At 41.0% G+C, this 18,789-nt stretch overlaps 1 protein-coding gene across 1 annotated transcript in view; it reads right to left on the bottom strand.

Annotated features, from left to right (window-relative positions):
* LOC127545411 (uncharacterized) overlaps positions 1-18,789 on the bottom strand; it is a 169,075-nt gene that overhangs the window by 14,542 nt on the left and 135,744 nt on the right. Inside the window, exons 61-67 of the mRNA XM_051972685.1 lie at positions 17,173-17,423; positions 16,906-16,998; positions 15,813-16,017; positions 15,340-15,527; positions 15,080-15,177; positions 12,273-12,457; positions 8,995-9,197 (exon numbers count right to left, since the gene is read on the bottom strand). Of these exons, the coding sequence (XP_051828645.1) occupies positions 8,995-9,197; positions 12,273-12,457; positions 15,080-15,177; positions 15,340-15,527; positions 15,813-16,017; positions 16,906-16,998; positions 17,173-17,423 (1,223 nt within the window). The remainder of the gene's footprint in view (positions 1-8,994; positions 9,198-12,272; positions 12,458-15,079; positions 15,178-15,339; positions 15,528-15,812; positions 16,018-16,905; positions 16,999-17,172; positions 17,424-18,789) is intronic.

Genomic DNA, 18,789 nt, shown 5'->3' with positions numbered 1-18,789 from the left:
AGATGCAGAGCTAAGTGAATACTCCTGGGTGAAAAACTTATATAATAAGGACACTGTGAAGACAACTTTAAAAGACTTAAGAGATTTAATCAGTTGCAATGACCAACCAAAATTCCAGAGAACCACTGATAAAGCCCAATATTTTCTTTCTTTCCTAATAGAGAGTTGATGGATTCAAGATACAGAATGAAACATACATTTTGACTTTTGGACAATGAGGGAATTTGTTTTGCTTGCCTAAGCATATTTATTATAAGGTTTTCTTTTTTTTTTAAATTGGGGTGGGGAGCTTGGAAGGGAAAGAAAATACTATAAATACTTGTTAATTAAAAATAAAATAAAAACCAGCAGTTACACAGCTGCTATCCAGGAAATAGCATAGTTGTTTCTCTAGAGGGATGGGCTGTTGGTATTGTTTGGGGTTCTGCAATGATGTATGCAATTATGATTTCCACAGAGGCAGCCTTTTGAGAAAAGGTCCAAAGAGATTCGCATGGATACATTACAGGAAATATTTAAGAACAGTCCAATGTTAGCCTGGTTAATGTTTAAGGGTCCATACATAACAGAGAATCAGAGGTATAATCACACCTTTGCAAATCTCCTTAAATGTATGATTACCTCAGAACAACCAATATTATTCAGCTTCTAGTTAAGACTTTCATTGTTAAATGTTAGGTCAGAGCTGTAACTAGTGTGGGACAAACATGGCTTTGTTCTAAGGCACTGACATGGAGGGGAGTATATTCCCTCCCCACAGCAACTTCTATCCCTACAATTAACAGTCCTCCACCATGCCCCCTTGGCCCATTTTGAGTGTTTTCTGTGCCTTAGTCTGTCCTACCCCCAGACTTTTGTTCCCCAGGTGAAAAAATTCCTAATTACGGCTCTGCATTAGTGGTTACAGATGTATAATGAATAGTCATCCACAAAGCATCTTTTGCCCACCCACCCCCTGGCAGCTCTTGCCTTAGCTTTCCTACAATAGATTTTATGTTAAGTGATCCCAGCATCTGATGAATGCTTCCTAATAAGCCAAAGGTAAAGGATAATGCTTGGGCCCAGAAATATCCCTCCTACATCTGCCACATTCCTTCATGTTTACTCTCCAAGTCACAGGGCCCCTAAGCTTTGGCGGTGAGGATGGGTGCCTGTTAGAAAGATTAGGAGGGGAAGAGCTATCATTCCTAGGAGTCCCCTTTCTATTCCCCAGGTGTTAAAGTTAATGCCTCTCTACTCTATTTGTAAACATGTTCACTCTTGAAGGCAGGGGTTGGGTTTTTTTTTTGTTTGTTTGTTTATTTTTTCATTTTTCTCATTAACATCCCCAGGGTAGGACAGCTACATGGTGCTAGATGGAACACTAGCACCTAGACTTACCCGAGTTCAAATCCAACCTCAAATACTTTGTGACCTTGGGCAAGTCACTTAATTTTGTTTGCCTCAGTTTCCCCATATGTAAAATAAGCTGAAAAAGGAAATGGCAAACCACTCCAATATCTTTGCCAAGAAACCCTCAAATGGGGTCACAGAGTCAGAGGTGCCTGAAATGATTAAACAACAACAAATCTCTCCATAAGCACCTAATAAATGCTTGTTAATTGATCATAGATTTAGTTAGAAGGCACTTCAGAGGCCATTAACTCCAACTTTCTCATAAATGAGGTAATTAAGGCCCAAGGAGGTTACATAAACCGTAGGTAGCAGAGACAGAATCGGGATTCAGTTCCTCAGCCCCCAGTGCTGATTTTTTCCCCACTGTATTGTGATCAGTCCATTCTCAGTTATCCATATCTGATTAACTGTAGTAATTTTTTTTTTCTCCCAACTGGCTTCCATCCTTACTGCCCAATATAATCTTGGGCTGTTCTCCCTTCCACTCTCCTCCACCCCCCCATAATAGTTGATACATGCCAAAGAATGTAAACTCATTTTCATGTTTGTCTCAGCCAAAGAGTAGACAATAAATACTTGTTATGAAGGCAAATTGGCAACATCCCAAAGTCAAATACTCTATAAATTACTTTTGGATTATCTGTTGTTTTGGATTATGCTGGATCTTTACCCTCTCTGGGAAGGGGGCCCAATAGGTGTGATCAGAGACAAATTAACAGTTCCAAGGGAGGAAACATGCCAGAGGGGAAAGGGGTGCTTTTAAAGCCTTCATCCAAAAATATAAATAGGATTCACTTTCACACAGGTCACTTAGTCCAACAGAACTGGCTTTTTTGAAGAATTGGAGAGGCTTTACAAGGGAGCAAGGAGTAGCATCTCACACTTCACCCAACAGCCTGGACTCCTCTCCACTGTGGCCAGAATCCAAGCCCCAGCTTCTAATTCCTGGGCCCCCAAACCTCAGCCGTAGCTTGGTGAGATTACTTTGATGGAGAGTCTCTACCCTAAGATCATAAAATTAGAACTGGAAGGACCTTAAAATTCAACTCCTTCATTTTACCAATAAAGAAAGTGAGCCGTTAAAAAGTTGAATGACTTGTCTGTGATTTGACCATGGGTTTTACTGACTCTAAGGCTGATGACCTATTCATTACACCAAATTATCTAATTTTCATGCATGTTCAGCACACCTGGACTCCCATGTTTCTTTGGGCTCATAACAGAGTGAAGGCAGCCCCATTGCCTCTCTGAATCTAGAATCTTTCTCTTACTTGATTAGCAAGGAGTAGATCAAAATTGATTATATAATGTTGTCAAGTCAAAGTGGCCTGGTCACAAAGGCTAGTAAGAACATAGAGTTGATGCACAATGAAGACATTAACCTTATTTCACAGTCATGAGGTTTTTATTTTGTACTACCTGAGTGATGGAGTGGATTCCTATCATGAACCAGTTTTTCCAAAACCTATCAGGATCTAGGTATCTATCAGACTTTGGGGGGCACAAATAAATCTGATACTTTATACCTAAGATCTTGGAGATGGGGGGGTGGATGGAAGGGGAGGTCTAGTGACAATTAAAATAAAATTTACTTGATTCCCTTGCAAACCATCCTTGGAATCTTTTAATTAGTCCAGGTAGCCATCAACCATAGGAAGGGCCCTACAATACAAGTCATTAGTTCTGGTGAAAATTGGGGACAGAAACCATAATTCATGTAAAAAAGGGCATGTTTTGGGTGGGTAAGTAAACTACATTTTTATATCAAAATTCCCTGGTAAGGCAATAGTAAGGTACCCACATGATCTTAAGTCAAGAAGTCTAAAACTTGGAGCAGCTGGGTGATGCAGTGGGTACGGCACTACTCTTGGATTCAGGAGGAGCCGAGTTCAATCCAACCCCAGACACTTGACATTTATTACTCTACTGAAAAGAAGGCTGCCCCAGAGACCTCAAGAAAACCCACCAAGAACATTACAACCATGGGCAAGTCACTTAACTCTGATTGTCTTGTCCATCCTCCCCAAAAAAGAAAAAATAATCCAACCTTGAGATAATAGGTCTGGTTCATATGCTTTCCTTATCCATCATATTGTAAAAGGTATATTTTGCAAAGGTGAATTTTTAATTGGAGACCAGTGAAAATGAAGTCCAGCAATGGAAAATAAACTAAGTATCCCAATCAAAGATCATCTGGAAAACGAAACTATGAAACTAGAACTTTCTGAAGGAACAAGTGGATAAAGTAACTGTGGCAGTGGGGGATCCAGCATAGGAGAGACAGTGAGCTATGTTGGTCAAGATTCAGAGGTGCTGGAACTAGCAGAGGCAGAGTGTTAAACTTTCAGTGTTTCAATTGCTCTTCAGAAATTGCTAAACATTCTCAATCGGGACTTGATATATTGTTTTGTTGATTGCCTAGACTTAAAGTGATAGAAAAAATGTTAACAATGCAAATTAAACTTAAAAGTGGGTATATTTTTCAAAGAGCTGGTTTACTAGCATACCACATAATACCAACCCAGGAGTGCACAAGACAGGGGTTCTTAACCTGAAGTTCATGGACCTATGGATGGGTTTCAAGGGTTCTGTGAATTTGGATGGGAAAAAAATATAATAACCTTTATCTCAATATAATTGACTTCTTTGGCAATACTCATTGGTGGTATTCAGTAATGTGTGACTCTGGAAATTTTTTTGGTAAAAATACTGGAGTGATGTGCCATTTCCTTCTCCAGCTAATTTTACAGATGAGGAAACTGAGGTGAATAGGATTAAGTGATTTACCCAGGATCACATAACCAGTATCTAAATCTGGATTTGAATGAGTAATATTCCTGATTCTAAGCCCAACACTTTATCCATTGTACTGCCTAGCTGCTTCTATATATGCTGATTTTTATAATAGCTTTTTATTTTCAAAATATATGCAAAGATAGTTTTCAACAATCCCCTTTGCAAAAAGTTTTCCAAAGTTTTCTCCCTCTCTTCCCTTCACCCTTTCCCTCCACAGCCAGCGATCCAATATGTGCAATTTTTCTATACACTGTATGCTAATTTAATATGTATGCTATATTAATCCCATGTATGCTGTCTTTAGCTTTTAAAACATCAGCATTGTGCCTACCACATAGTAAGTGCTTAATAAGAGTTTACAGATTGATCATCTTGGGAGAAGTCCATAAACTTTAGCAGACTAGCAAAGAAGTCATTGACCCTAATAAAGGTTAACCATCCTTGATTGTAGAAGAATCTGGTTTCAAATCTTGCCCCTAAGGCTTAATAGCTCTGGACTTTGATTAAGTCATTTAATTTCCCCAGCTTTTATTGTCCTCATCTATAAAATGGAAAAACTGAAGTTAACTAACACTTAAGTACTTTCCATGTAATAAGTATTCTATTAAGTGTGGAAATAAAGGGTGGGGACAGCCAAGAAAAAGGGGGTAGAATTACATGGTCTCTGCAATCCTTCCTAGATTGGAATCTGTGATCCTAAGATTTTCCCCTCTGAGAGGGCACAGGTTCAGTTTTATCTAGGGGAGTCAGCAAGGGTTGCAACAAGGTTTTCTGTTTTCCCAATGGGTCCTTGGCTCAGACTGAGGAGAGGCCCTATGTATGGAGAACTATAAACAGCTTTCATTGAGCCAGAAACTCTGGGAGGTCCTCTACCCACCTGAAGGAATCTGGGGGACTCATTGTGCTGCAGGCAAGCAAGGTAGCTGGCTCTACCAGCTTCTGAAGCTAATCACTAGCTTCTAAGAGCAAGGTTTCAAAAGTTCCTAGAATTCTAACTAGTTTTGTGGAGGGCTAATCCAACTCTTATAAATCATAAACCACTTACTGGAGGCCTTTTAAGATGCACAAACCCACACAGAGATGGGGTAGGGGGGATTTGTTTGGAATTGTATGATATTCTTCCTTCCATCCATTCCCTGTAGGAATATTCCTAGAGAAACAGGACAGGGCTGTAGTCTAAGCCACCATTCAAAAACATTACCAGAATGTTGTTCTGAGATTGAAAAGCAGTTCAAGGAATTAACCAGTTAGAGAATTAGATTGGAAGCTATGGAAGCAAATCTTCTTAACATGAACTTATTTTTTTCTATTTTTAATAATAATAGTTTTTTTGTTTTCAAAACATATGCAAAGATACTTTTCAACATGCATCTTTGCAAAATCTTGTATTCCAAATTTTTCTCCCTCCTTTCCCCTAGACAGCAAGTAATCCAATATAGATTAAACACATGCAATTCTTCTATACATATTTCCACATTTATCATGCTGCACAAGAAAAATCAGATCAAAAGAGGAAAAAATGAGAAAGAAAAAAAATGCAAGTAAACAACAACAAAAAAGTTGAAAATATTATGTTGTGATCCATATTCAGTCCCCATAGTCCTCTCTCTGGATGCAGATGGCTCTCTCCATCACAAGTCTATTGGAATTGGCCTGAAACATTGTTGAAACATTCAACATTGTTGAAAAGAGCCATGTCCATCATACTTAATCATCACATAATCTTGTTATGTGTACAGTGATCATCTTGGTTCTGCTAACTTCACTCAGCATCAGTTCATATAAGTCTCTCCAATCTTTTCTGTAATAAGTATGCTTGTAGTTTCTTATAGAACAATAATACTCCATAACATTTATATATCATAACTTATCCAGCCATTCCCCAAATGGGCATTCACTCAGTTTCCAGTTCCTTGACACTGCAAAAAAGAGCTGCTACAAACATTCCTTTTCCCTTTTTTATGATCTCTTTAGGGTACAGATCCAGTAAAGATACTGTTGGATCAAAGGGTATGCACAGTTTGAAAGCCCTTTGGGCATAGTTCCAAATTGTTTTCCAAAATGGTTGAATCAGTTCACATTTCCACCAACAATGTATTAATATCCCAGTTTTCCCACATCACCTCCAGCATTTATCATTATCTTTTCCTGTAATTTTAGCCAATCTGAGAGATATGAAGTGGTCCCACAGAGTTGTCTTAATTTGCATTTCTCTAATCAATAGTGATTTAGAGAATTTTTTCATTTGACTAGAAATGCTTTTAATTTTTTCATCTGAAAATTGTCCGTTCATATCCTTTGACCATTTATCAATTACAGAATGGCTTATACTCGTAAAAAACTGCGTTAATTCTCTATATATTTTAGAAATGAGGCCTTTATCAGAAACTTTAGAGGTAAATTTTTTTTCCAGTTTTCTGCTTCCCTTCGAATCTTGGTTGCATTGGTTTTGTTTGTATAAACCCTTTTTAATTTAATAGAATTAAAATTATCCATTTTGCATTTCATGATGCATGAATTTATTTTTAAAAAATATTTTGATAGCTATATTTCTATAATTGATATTTTTTGTAATCCTATATATCTTACCATATGCATTTAAAAATAAACTGATACTGAGTGAAGTAAGCAGAACTAAGAGAACATTGTACACAATAACAATAAAATTATGCAATGATCAATTGTGATGGATTTGGTTCTTCTCAGTAATGCAATAATGCAAGCAATTCCAATAGAGTTTTTTTTCTTTAATAGCTTTTTATTTACAAGTTATATGCATGGGCAATTTTACAGCATTGACAATTGCCAAACCTTTTGTTCCAGTTTTTTCCCTCCTTCCTCCCATCCCCTCCCCTAGATGGCCCAATAGACTTTTTTTTTTTTTTTTATATAGCTTTGTATTTACAAGTTATATGCATGGGTAATTTTACAGCATTGACAATTGCCAAACTTTTTATGCCAGTTTTTCCCCTCCTTCCCCCTATCTCCTCCCCTAGATGGCCCAATAGACTGACTTTTGATGAAAATTATCAACTACATCCAGAGAGAAAACTATGAAAACTAAATGTGGATCAAAAGAGTATTTCCATCTTTCGTTGTTTGTTTGCTTGTGATTTTTGTTGTTTCTTGTGATTTTTTCCCTTTTGACCTGATTTTTTCTTCTATAACATGACAAATATAGAAATAGATTCTTAAAAATTTCACATATTTAAAATATATAAGATTTTTTGCTGTCTTGGGGAGAGTAGGAGTAAGGGAGAGAGGGAGGGAGAAAAATTTGGAACACAAAGTTTTATAAAAAATGGATGCTGACAACTATGTATTTGAAAAAATAAAATACTATTAAAGAATTTAAAAATATTCTGAGAAGTTTCTAGGCTTCCAAAGGGGTCTAAGTTGAAACCCCCTCTGTCAAAAGGTATCCAAAGCAATGAGCACAAAGGTCATGAGATCATAGATTCAGAAATCTGGAAAGTTGCTTAGAGCCTAACCCCTCTCATTTTGAAGATTTAAAAAAAGTGACGCTGAAGACTTGACATATCACAGAATCTCACCTAAGGTCCGACAGTCAGAAAGCTGGGATCTGGACCCAGATCTGATGTTATATCCCATGTCCTTTCCTCTGTACAAGGGAGGAAAAAAATGACTCTTTGGAGGAGTTTCAAGTCTTATTCCTTCTATGATTAGCTTCATTATTTTCATCATGAAATCAGATATCTATTTCACCATTTTACTTGAGGAATTAATGAACAAACTTTCAAGGATGACAAGCTAAAGATTCTGATCCCTGTCATTCTCAAGTGTCCCGGGGCAGATGATGGGGATGTGGTCTATGCAAAGGAAGGGTACTCTACCATCTGTCCTTAAGGAAGGGACACTATCAAATAGTGGCTCTTTTAAATGGTAGGCAAGGAGACTTATGGCAGTAATAGTCATTGCATTATTACTAAAAAGCCTCCTTTAGTCTGGGTGCCCTACTCTACTCCAGGTAATGAAGAGAGTTATGGTTGAGTTTTACAATAGGAATCATAAGTACATATCAGGAAGACCTGAATTCAAATGCCCTCAAGCAGGTAGAAAAGTTTTCTGTGGCTCTGAGATCCCTTTCGGCTCTCTGAAGTTTGTTCATACATAGTTGTTTACATATTGTCTCTCCCATTAGACTGGATTTCTTGAGGGAATGGACTGATTTTGTCCAGCTTTGAATGCTGAGTACTTAACCTGGTATCTGGTACATAGTAGATATTTAATAAATACTTGTTGACTTGATGGCTTGATATAAGTCTGTTTCAGCTCTCCATCTATGATTCTGTGAGAAGGGAGCACATGGTTACCATGGGAGAAATAGGCAGATAGAATCCCTGGATTCAAAAAAAGGTAATCTTATATAGGCAGCTCGCTGGTGCAGTAGATAGAGTGCCAAGCCTGGAGTCATCCTCCTGAGTTCAAATCTATTTCCATACACTTAATCCTGAGTAAGTCATTTAATCCTGTTTGCCTCAGTTTCCTCATCTGTAAAATGAGTCTGAAAAGGAAACGGCAAACCACTCCAGTATCTTTGCCAAAAAAACACACCAAAAAACTAAAACAAACAACCAAAACCAAAATGTGGTCTTAAAGAATAGGATATGACTAAAAAATGACTGAACAATTTTATACACACAAAAATTAATATTCTCTCTCTCTTTTTCTCTCTCGTTCTCTTCTCCCCCCTTTCCCCCCCTTTTTCCCCCTTTCCCTTCCCCCTCATTGCACTCAGATTAGAAACACCAATTTGCCCCCATCACCTTCTTTCTCTCCTACCTTTAGTCCTGGGTAGATGATAAAGGCTGTGTGATTCAATTCCACATACAAGGATCTGGGTCCTGTGTTTGGCTGGTTCAGTAAAAACAGGAAGGAGTTCCGAGCAAAGTCTTTGGCGAGCAACAGGCTGCATTTGGAGGTAAGGTCATAGGCCTGCCCATCGAATGTCACTACGTGCCTGTCCCCAATCATCACGGCATGGTCTGGTGAAGAGGAGGCCCAAAGCCAGTGTTATGTTTCAGCACGATCAGATAGTAACACTCGAACTTTGGGGGCCTGGGGTGTGACGAGGATAAGGGGTTACCCTGACTGTTAGCTCCCCTGGCTACAGTTAAGTGCTTAAGGAGACTTGCTTTTTGTCTACAGTCTCACACAGTTGGTGGGAATATTGCAAAGGACTTCAGAGATCAGAACTTCTCACCCAAATTATTCTTTTAACAGAGAAACAAATGGGGCTCCCTGCAACTCAGCAGCTGCAGCCTCATACCTTTGTGTGACTGGCACCTTACAAGCATCCAGTTCTGTTTAGAACATGCTAAAAGGTACTTCTCCCCATTTTATAGTGAATCACCCGTGTCCTTTGGCTTGTAGTGTCAGATTTTAAATTGTCTGACTGCAAGGACATTTTGCCACATCCTGTTGGGCTCATTCCATCTTGTACCCATGAGTCAAGTCCTGGATCCCCAAAATAGAAAAGTCAGGAACTCTTAGGACTGGAAAGTAATTTGACAGTATTTCAAGGATGTTCTCAAATGTTGCTTCTAGTGCTACCTTCTCTTCTCCCCCTCTCTTAATTCCTGGTTTTGGATCATTTCAGTCCTTCTTGACAGGAGGGTAGAAGGCAAGGCAGGGCAAGGAGAGGAAACTGTCTACTCTATCTACCAAGTCCCATGTCAGAAGCTCTGGAGGTTTTGTGGTGGCCAGTGGGAAGCTGAGATGATTTTGGGAGAAGTTAATTCAGGTTGCTTTCATTGGGGATCTTTTTCTTTTCCCACTGTGTTAGAAGGCTGCCTGGACTACAAGGACCCTGGAAGTCAGCCTTAGGACTATAGTACACTATTTAACATGTATAGGACCGCTTGCCATCTGGGGGAGGGGGTGAAGGGAGGGAGGGGAAAAATCAGAATAGAAGTGAGTGCAAGGGATAATGTTGTAAAAAATTACCCTGGCATGGGTTCTGTCAATAAAAAGTTATTTAAAAATAAATAAATAAAGGATTTTTTTTTTTCATTTTTATTGGAGTTTCCCTTTTGTTACTAGATTCCAGGACCTCTTTGTTCTGTAATTAAAATTTAGATCTTTCTTCTTAAAAAAAAATACTATAGTACAGCTTTGTAGCACCACAAAACCTCTAGAGCTTCTGACATGGGACTTGGTGGATAGAGTAGACAGTTTCCCCTCCTTGCCCTGCCTTGCCTTCTACCCTCCTGTCAAGAAGGACTGAAATGACCCAAAACCAGGAATCAGGAGAGGGGGAGAAGAGAAGCTAGCACTAGAAGCAACATTTGGGAACATCCTTGAAATACTGTCAAATTACTTTCCAGTCGTAAGAGTTCCTGACTTTTCTATTTTCTATTTTGTAGCTTTGTAGCAAGTCATTTAATTTCTGTGGGCCTCAGTTTCCTATTTGTTGCACTAGATCAAAGTTTCTTAAATTGTGGGTGACAACTCCATATGGGGTCTTATAGCTGAACGTGGGGGTTGCTAAATTATGATTTACTATCAGTAAATATTTGATTTGTAAACCTATTTTATGTGCCTATCTACCTGAGGTTGAGTATAAATTTCTTGGATGAAAAGGGTTTGTGAGTGGAAGAAGTTTAAGGAGTCCTGGACTTAATAATTTCTTGTATGCTTCCTAGATGTAAATCTTATGTTCCTACCCTTTGCTTCGTCAAAAAGAAAGGAAAAGAACTGAAATTCAAACGGGGAGGGAATGTCCAATACTAGACACACAGTAGGTGCTCAGCAAACATGTGCCGCCTCCACTTTGTGGCTGGCCAATCACAAATGGGCTTCACAGGCAGAGGCCCTTCTGAAGGAGGCAGTGTCCCTCCTCATTTCTGCATCAGACGGGGCTCCCACATGATGTGGTTACAGTGGTTGAAGTGGAGACAGAGATCATTCATTCTCAAGCAGGAAAATAAAAATCCCAACTCCTCTCTCAAACCAAATTTCCCCGGAGGCACCATTTTCTAAAGTTCATTGGTCTTTTCCCAGTAAGGGATCTGGCTCTGCTCTTGCGTCTCAATCTACAGCCCCCTGAGCCTGGTGTGGGGGATTGGAAGGGGTGGAGGGTAAGTCTGGATTTAATTATCATTCGTTTTGCCTTCTGACTTCCTGCTTTTTAAAAAAAGCTCCTCTTGGTTCTGTGTATTATATGAGCCCCTCCTCCCACCTCTCCACTTCCTTTGGAATCCGAGGGGTCCCCTTTGGGCTTTTGGAAGGTCCAGCTCCAAGGCTTGGGAGGAGGTCTAGCTTCCGTTCATTGCTGCCGCCCACTGCTGAGGACTGCTTTCTCACCCTTTCCACTCTCAAACCCTGGCCTTTGTGCAAGAATCCAGATTTCTGTCAGGCATTTAAACAAGGGTTCTTAACCTTGGAGTCTGGGAGCTTATTATTTTAACAAATATTTTGAAAACTATGTTTCAACATAATTGGTCTCTTTTATAATCCTATGGATTTTATTTTAGGCATTTAAAAACATTTTTCTGAGAAGGGGTCTATAGGCTTCACAGAAGTGCTGAAGGGGAAATAGCAAAGGTTTGTAACCCTTACTACTTCAGTGGTTAGTCCAGTTCTGAGCACTCAGAAAACAATTGGTCCCATTTATGAGTTCTGCTCCATTTCCCTAGAAACTGGTTTTTCAAAAATGTGCTTGTTCAACCCCAAATAATACAGCGAGCCCAACCAGACTGAGCCTCTCAAAATGAGAGAGGGAGTATGGCATCAGGAAGAGCTGAATTCAAATGCCAGCCTCGGGCAGATAGGAGGTGTGATTATGGAAAAGTTACATGAGCTTTCTGTGGCTCACTCTCTCATCTGTAAAATAAAGGGATTGGACTTAGTGGTCATTAAGGTCCATTGCTGGCTCTAAATTCTGATCTTTGATGCGATGTCATCAGATACATCACTCATCACCTTTCCCTTTCTTGATAGATCACTATTGATTTTTTTTCTTAAAAGGGTGTAGATAAATGGGGTATAAAGGGATCCCCCACCTCACCCAACAAAATCCTTGAGGTTCCAAGGAAGGGGGAAGATGGACGGGGGCTTACGTTCAAAGGGGTTCTCCAGCAGCCGATGCTTGATACGATAATATTCCGCCAGGAGGTTGATGCCGTACAGCTCACGAAGGGGCTGCAACAATTTTTCTTCGATGAGATAGTTGGTCACCTTGGCCAAGTCCATCGGCTGATCCCCTCCTGGCAGCACTGGAAGCCTTATCACCACGGAGCAATTCCTAGAGGGGACATACAGAGACCCCTGAGTGGGAATGAAAACCTGCTTAGCCCCCCTCAGAATCAGAGGTTCAGTGTAAAATGGGGATATAAACAGTACCGGTCTTGCAGGGTTGCTGTGAGATCCAATGGGATAATATTTGTAAAACCCAGTGCCTGACACATAGTAGGTACTATATAAGTGCTTATTCCCTTCTTCTTATTGCCTGATGGGGAGGGATTCTCGCTGTCTCCTTCCAGGTCCCTCCATTCAGTTCAATTACAAGCAATAAGCATTGATAAAGCTACTACTGTGTGCCAGGCAGTGTGCTAAGCGTGGGCACTGTGAAGGATCACACCCTATATATGCTCCGTCTTTTGGTTCTTTGTCTTTTTATTCTGAAAAAAAAATGAATGAATGAAAAGTTTGAATGACTGAAAAAGCATTTATCAAAAAAATGATGATGTGCCAAATAATGCATTAAATTCTGAGGTTGTAAATAGCTCTCAAGGAGCCCACATTCTGATAGGGAAACAATAGTTACAGAAAGGATGAGGAAAGGAGGAGGCAGGGAAACAGGAAAAAGAAGGTCACCAGCAGCTGTCCACTTAATTCAATTCAACTAGTATTTATTGAGTGCTTATTAAGCACCAGAAACTCTATATTGGGACTACAAAGACAAAAACCAAAATAGTCCCTGCCCTTCACAAGTTTGTATTCTTTTGGCATGTAACCCAGTGAATCTTCTCCCCAGAGAGTAGTGGATGGCCCCAGACACTCGTGTAGGAATAATGGAAGTCTTGTTCAAGATTGAGGTCAGTTTGTCAGTTAATGAACAGGAGGGGGAAGGGAAAAAAACAAGGGAGCTACCCTGGGATTTGACAGGGAAAGGCAGGCATTTTTCTCTTCAGCAAAGATTTGTTTGTGTTTTGTTTTGTTTTTTAAAGGAAGGGACCCCCTGTCCTGCTATCTGAGTCTCAAAGATTAGCTTCTAAATACTGATCTTTTCCTTCCAACTGGGATGTCTCCTGGTCAGTTCCCAGGTATATGTAAAAAGTTCAGTTTTTATTTAACCATCTTATTTTCTGAGCTCACCTCAAATGCTGTAGACCTGGGGATCGATGTAGTGGAAAGAAAGCCAGAGCAGACAATAGAAGAGAGAGGTTTTTCCCTGACCTCAGATACATACTTAGTTGAACAAGTCACTAAACTTCTCAGACTCAGTTTCCTTATCTATGAAATGGGGATGCTGATATTAATAATAGCATCTATCTCACAGGATTCCTGTGAGAGTCAAATGAGATATCATATTTAAAGGACTATATAAATACTACCTATTATCATTACCATCAGCCTCAATAACAATAATAAAAAAAACAGGATACCTTACACATATTTTATTATTCAATGACATAGGTCCATTTGCTGTACATTGACACACAAGACAGATCATCTCCCTAATCAGACCATTTTTACTGTTTGTTCCCCATATCTAGGATCCTCTTCCTCATCATCTCCACCTCCTGGCTTCAAGCCCCATCCAAAATTCTACTCCCTACAAAAGTTCTTTCCTGATTCCCTTTAATATTGGCCTCTCTATCTTGTTTGTACATAGTGTTTTACATGTTTTCCCCATTAGACTGTGCTCTCCTTGAGGTCAGGGACTGTTCCTTAATGAAGTTTTGCCTTTCCTTGTATATCCCCAGTGCTCAGCACAGTATCAGTGCTTAATAAACACTTATGGCATCGGTCTGTTGATTCTTCTCTACCCAGACAACCATCCTTTATAACAAAGAGTAAAAAAAAGAGGAGGAAAAAACATTTAACAAAACTAATCAACAGGTCGGTTGAGTCTGATAGTCTATGTATGGTTCCACACCCACAGTCTCCCATTTTTTGTGAAAAAGGAAGAGAATTTCATTGTCATCTCTTCTTCAGGGCCACGCTTGGTCATTTCTAGTACAAAGAGTTCAGCTTCTTTTTTTATTCTGCTTTTATCTGAATAGCTAGGGAAGGCTCTCCTGGTGAAATGGTGATGACTTGAGCTTTGAAAGGTGAGTTTCAATGATAAGAAAAAAGGTGGGAATCCATTCCCTGTGTGAGCAAAGTCCTGGAGTAGAGAGATATCAGGACAGGAACAGGAATCACAAACGAACACAGGTTGACTGAACAAAGGCTATGGGAACGGGAATAGCAGAGTAAAATTTTAAGGCAGATTGGGGAGAGCCTTGAATGCCTAAATCAAGAATTCATTCTTCAATTGAGAGTAAGTAATACATTAAGCAGATCATTTGGGCAATGGTGTAAAGAATGGATTAGGGAAGCTTTTGGCTTCTCAGATCAAATAGGGGAAATCATGGGTACTCTACCTAGCAAATAAGAACACAGTAGAGCTTAAACAACAGATGAGAAAGGCAGCAAGGGGTACCATAAAGGATAGAGAACTGGCCTAAGAGACTGGATTCGAATCCCATCTCTGATACATACTGGTAGTATCTGACACTTCTTGGACAAATCCCAGGCAGCTGTCCACAACTAGGAAATAGTTCAATGAATATTGATCTTCAGGGCAGAAGAAATTTCCTCTCCGAGAGTTTCTGGACCAGAACGACAACAACAAAAATGTGTCCTTCACCCCCATTACCTCGCAGAGAAGCTGTAAATACTGGACAAGGGTTTCCGTAGTCTTCTTATTGCTCTGGAGAATTTGGCTTCTGCCCACTTCAGTATCTGGTGGGCAGCCTGGTGAAGAAGGGTCAAAACGGCCACAATAAGAAATCAGCCTCCTGCTCCCTCTAGTTATGGTTCTTGTGGCTGCCCTTCCCTCCCAGGATGCTCAGCTATCAGCAGGGGACCTGGGACACCAGGGGGAAGGGGAGGAGATGCCTCCTGTCTGGCACTCACCAGATCCAGGGCGCCCTTCACAGCTCGCAAAGACAGCAGGACTGGCCTCGTGAGCCAGGTGTCCGTCACCCCCGAGGGCACACAGGCCTGCATCCTCCTCAGAGCCTCCTCAGTCCTCTCCTGCCATACCTCATCCAGGGGTTTGAGGGTGACTTCGTAGTAGGCATCCTTCAGCGTGGCTAATGGCTCTGTAAAAATTAACTGTCTCTAGCTCTGGAGCTCTCTGGGAGCTCCCATGGGGGTGACAGCAAACCAGAAAGGGCTTCCCAAGCCCAATCTTTCTAAGGCCTCTCCAAGAGCAGAAGTCCCAGCCCTCAGCACTGCTCTGAATATCCAGCGCCTAGAGTCACCCAGAAAGTCATTCTAAAGGCAATTTCTCTTTTCTGCTTAGTTCCTGGGAGACTCTGGGGAATGCTGGAGGGCAAATGGGGTGCAAAATGAGACACAGCGAAGTCAAGGGAACGGTCACTCACTTTGCAGCTCGCTCTGTGTCTGTTCCATCAGCATTTGGAGCCTCTCCAGGTGCAGAGGGAGGTGATGTCTCAGCAGCTGCCTGGCTGAGCTTTGCCTCCACAGTCCAGCTGCAGCTCTACCCCCTGCCTGTAGTGCTTTCACAGCATCCTGGGACATCTGCAGGACCCAGCCAGCTGCACTGTCCAGGAAGTCTATCTGTTGCACCTGCCAGCCCAGAGAGGAAATCCCCTACTAACTGTCAGCAGCTTTGAAGACTGGAGTGTATCCTCCAGCATCTTCACTCTCTAAAGAACCCACGCCTTTCTGGGAAGTTTTGGCTCTATTCCCAGTGCACCAGGGCCTGTATCTGATACAACTTTAGATATGGAGGTTTCCTTCATCTAACAAAGAGTAGGGTTAGTGTGGGATAGGGATTTTCCATCCAGATGAGACCCCTTCCTGATTCAAAGAACTCGGTCCTGGACTCCAGAAAAAGGCATCAGCGTTCAGGAAATAGCAGCCCTCCCTTATATCTTTCCATCACCCCAGAGTCCTTCTGATCCTTTATATCTCAATATCATTTTCCTCTGGCCCCCAATATTTCTCCTCCCTTACCCCACATCCCCTCCAAATTCATATGCTCATTGACCACCCAATTTTCCCACTAGTTCCATAACTAGTCAGGGTAACAGAGTTAATGTTTGTGTGCCCTCTTGGACAATTTTGCCTTCAGTAGAAGCAAAATCAAGCTGAATGGAAGCTGATGATGGCTGAAACTCTGATGCCCTGTGACCAAAGTTCTACAATTGAGGAAAAGGAGACCCAGAGAGGTGAATTGACTTCTTCAATGGATGGATCACATAGGAGGTGACCGAGCAGAAAAGCTTTGAGCCCCAAACTACTTCCTCCTAGCCCCTACAGGTCTCTTGTAATTTAGACCATCTACTCCTCAGAAACCAAAAAAGGGGAGTGAAGAGAAAGGAAGCTACCGGCCCACCCTTAATAAAGAGAGGGAGAGGGTTCAATAGGAACCATAGTCTTCCTCAGTGAGGGAGCTCCTTCCCCAGAACCGTCCAGCAATAGAAAAGGCCACGCTTGGCCAGACCAACGCACCAAGTCCCGGAACTTCTGGAGGTAGGTGTCAAACACTTGGAACTTTTCCACGAGTCTGGCTTGTAGGTGAGACCCGACCTCGGCCAGTTTGGACTGAGGAAACAGGAAAGTAGGACTGGGTGAGGTAGAGACAGCTGGAGTCGGGCTTGTTATGGGCTCTATTTTCTATGAACCATGATTCAAAATGACCTCAGCATCTGGTCCCACCACATCAGGTCCCACCCCCTCCGCATCTAGTGCCACAAGGAAAGACCCTTGCAGGTTTACCTCTGCGTTTCCAAGGGGAGTGATGCAGCCGTGGGCAGCCAGGCTTAGACTCTGGTTGGCAGCCTTGAGGACCAGCTGGCCCAAGGGTTCATTCTGCCCACCACGGACATGGAGTACAGCCTCAGCTCTGGCCTCCCGCCTTCCGTCAGAGCAGGCACTGATCTCCACACCTTCCTCCTTTGGCCCTAGGGCAATAAAAGGACAAATTGATTCTTTAGGACGCTTCTCCTTTAGTTTCTCTGACACCGGCCCTTGAAGGGAGAAGGGACCTACTCATAATGAACTGGATATAAATTACCAAACACATATACCAAACACATACCAAACACCAGATATAGTTATACACATATAAGACAATTTTGGGGAGAGAGAGCACTAACATGTATGATCTTCATACACATATCAGGAAAGTCTTCATGTAAAAGGAAGCCCTTTAGCTAAGCCTTATAGGAAGCTAGAGGTTTTTTTTTTTTCACCTTTTTTTTTTTTGGCTGAGGCAATTGGGATTAAGTGACTTGCCCCGAGTCACACAGCTAGAAAGTGTTAAGTGTCTGAGGCCAGATTTAAACTCAGGTCCTCCAGACTTCAGGGCTGGTGATCTATCCACTGCACCACCTACCTGTCCCTAGAGATTCTAAGAGATGGTGGTAAGGAGGGAATATATTCCAAGCATGGAAGCAGTCAGTTCAAAAGACAGGGAGCCCATTTTGGTATTCTTCACATTTAACAGTGCAGAGCACACAAAAGGTGTCCCATAAATGTTGCATCAGAATGAGATTAGGTTACTTGGCTGAATTATCAGGGCTTAGGTGGCATTCTTACCTCCAAAGTAAGGTTTTCCTTAGGGACAGAAAAGGATATCAGCTGTACTCAGGGTGAGCCTTTCAAAATAAGTAGAGCTTGTTCCCAAAGAAGAAATGTGAGAAGATACCTCTTCCCTCCCCTGCTTCTTTGCAGATGTTGGGGTCCACAAGTGTGGAACAATGCATTTAATATTATATTTTTTGTGATATGTTGAATAGTTTTGCTGAATTGTTTTTCTCCTCTTTTTCTTTCTTTCTTTTTTTTTTAAAGAAATCCTTGCTAAGTGAAATGAGAAGAACCAGGAGATCATTATATACCTCAACAATGATACTGTTTGAGGATGTATTCTGATGGAAGTGGATCTCTTCGATAAAGAGAGCTAATTCAGTTTCAATTAATCAAGGATGGACAGAAGCAGCTACTCCCAAAGAAAGAACACTGGGAGATGAATATAAACTGCTTGCATTTTTGTTTTTCTTCCCAGGTTATTTATACCTTCTGAATCCAATTCTCCCTGTGCAACAAGAGAACTGTTCAGTTCTGCACACATATATTGTATCTAGGATATACTGTAACCTATTCAACATGTAAAGGACTGCTTGCCATCTGGGGGAGGGGGTGGAGGGAGGGAGGGGAAAAATCGGAACAGAAGTGAATGCAAGGGATAATGCTGTAAAAAATTACTCAGGCATGGGTTCTGTCAATAAAAAGTTATTAAAAAAAAAAGAAATCCTTTGTTAAAAGGAATAACTATCTAGGCAGAAGCAAGGAATTCAGGAGGAAATCTAAGCAATACAATAAACAAATGATAAT

The sequence above is a fragment of the Antechinus flavipes genome, chromosome 1 (genome assembly GCF_016432865.1).
Source record: "Antechinus flavipes isolate AdamAnt ecotype Samford, QLD, Australia chromosome 1, AdamAnt_v2, whole genome shotgun sequence".
In the NCBI taxonomy this organism is placed as follows: Eukaryota; Metazoa; Chordata; class Mammalia; order Dasyuromorphia; family Dasyuridae; genus Antechinus; species Antechinus flavipes.
This window is presented reverse-complemented; position numbering and strand designations above follow the sequence as displayed.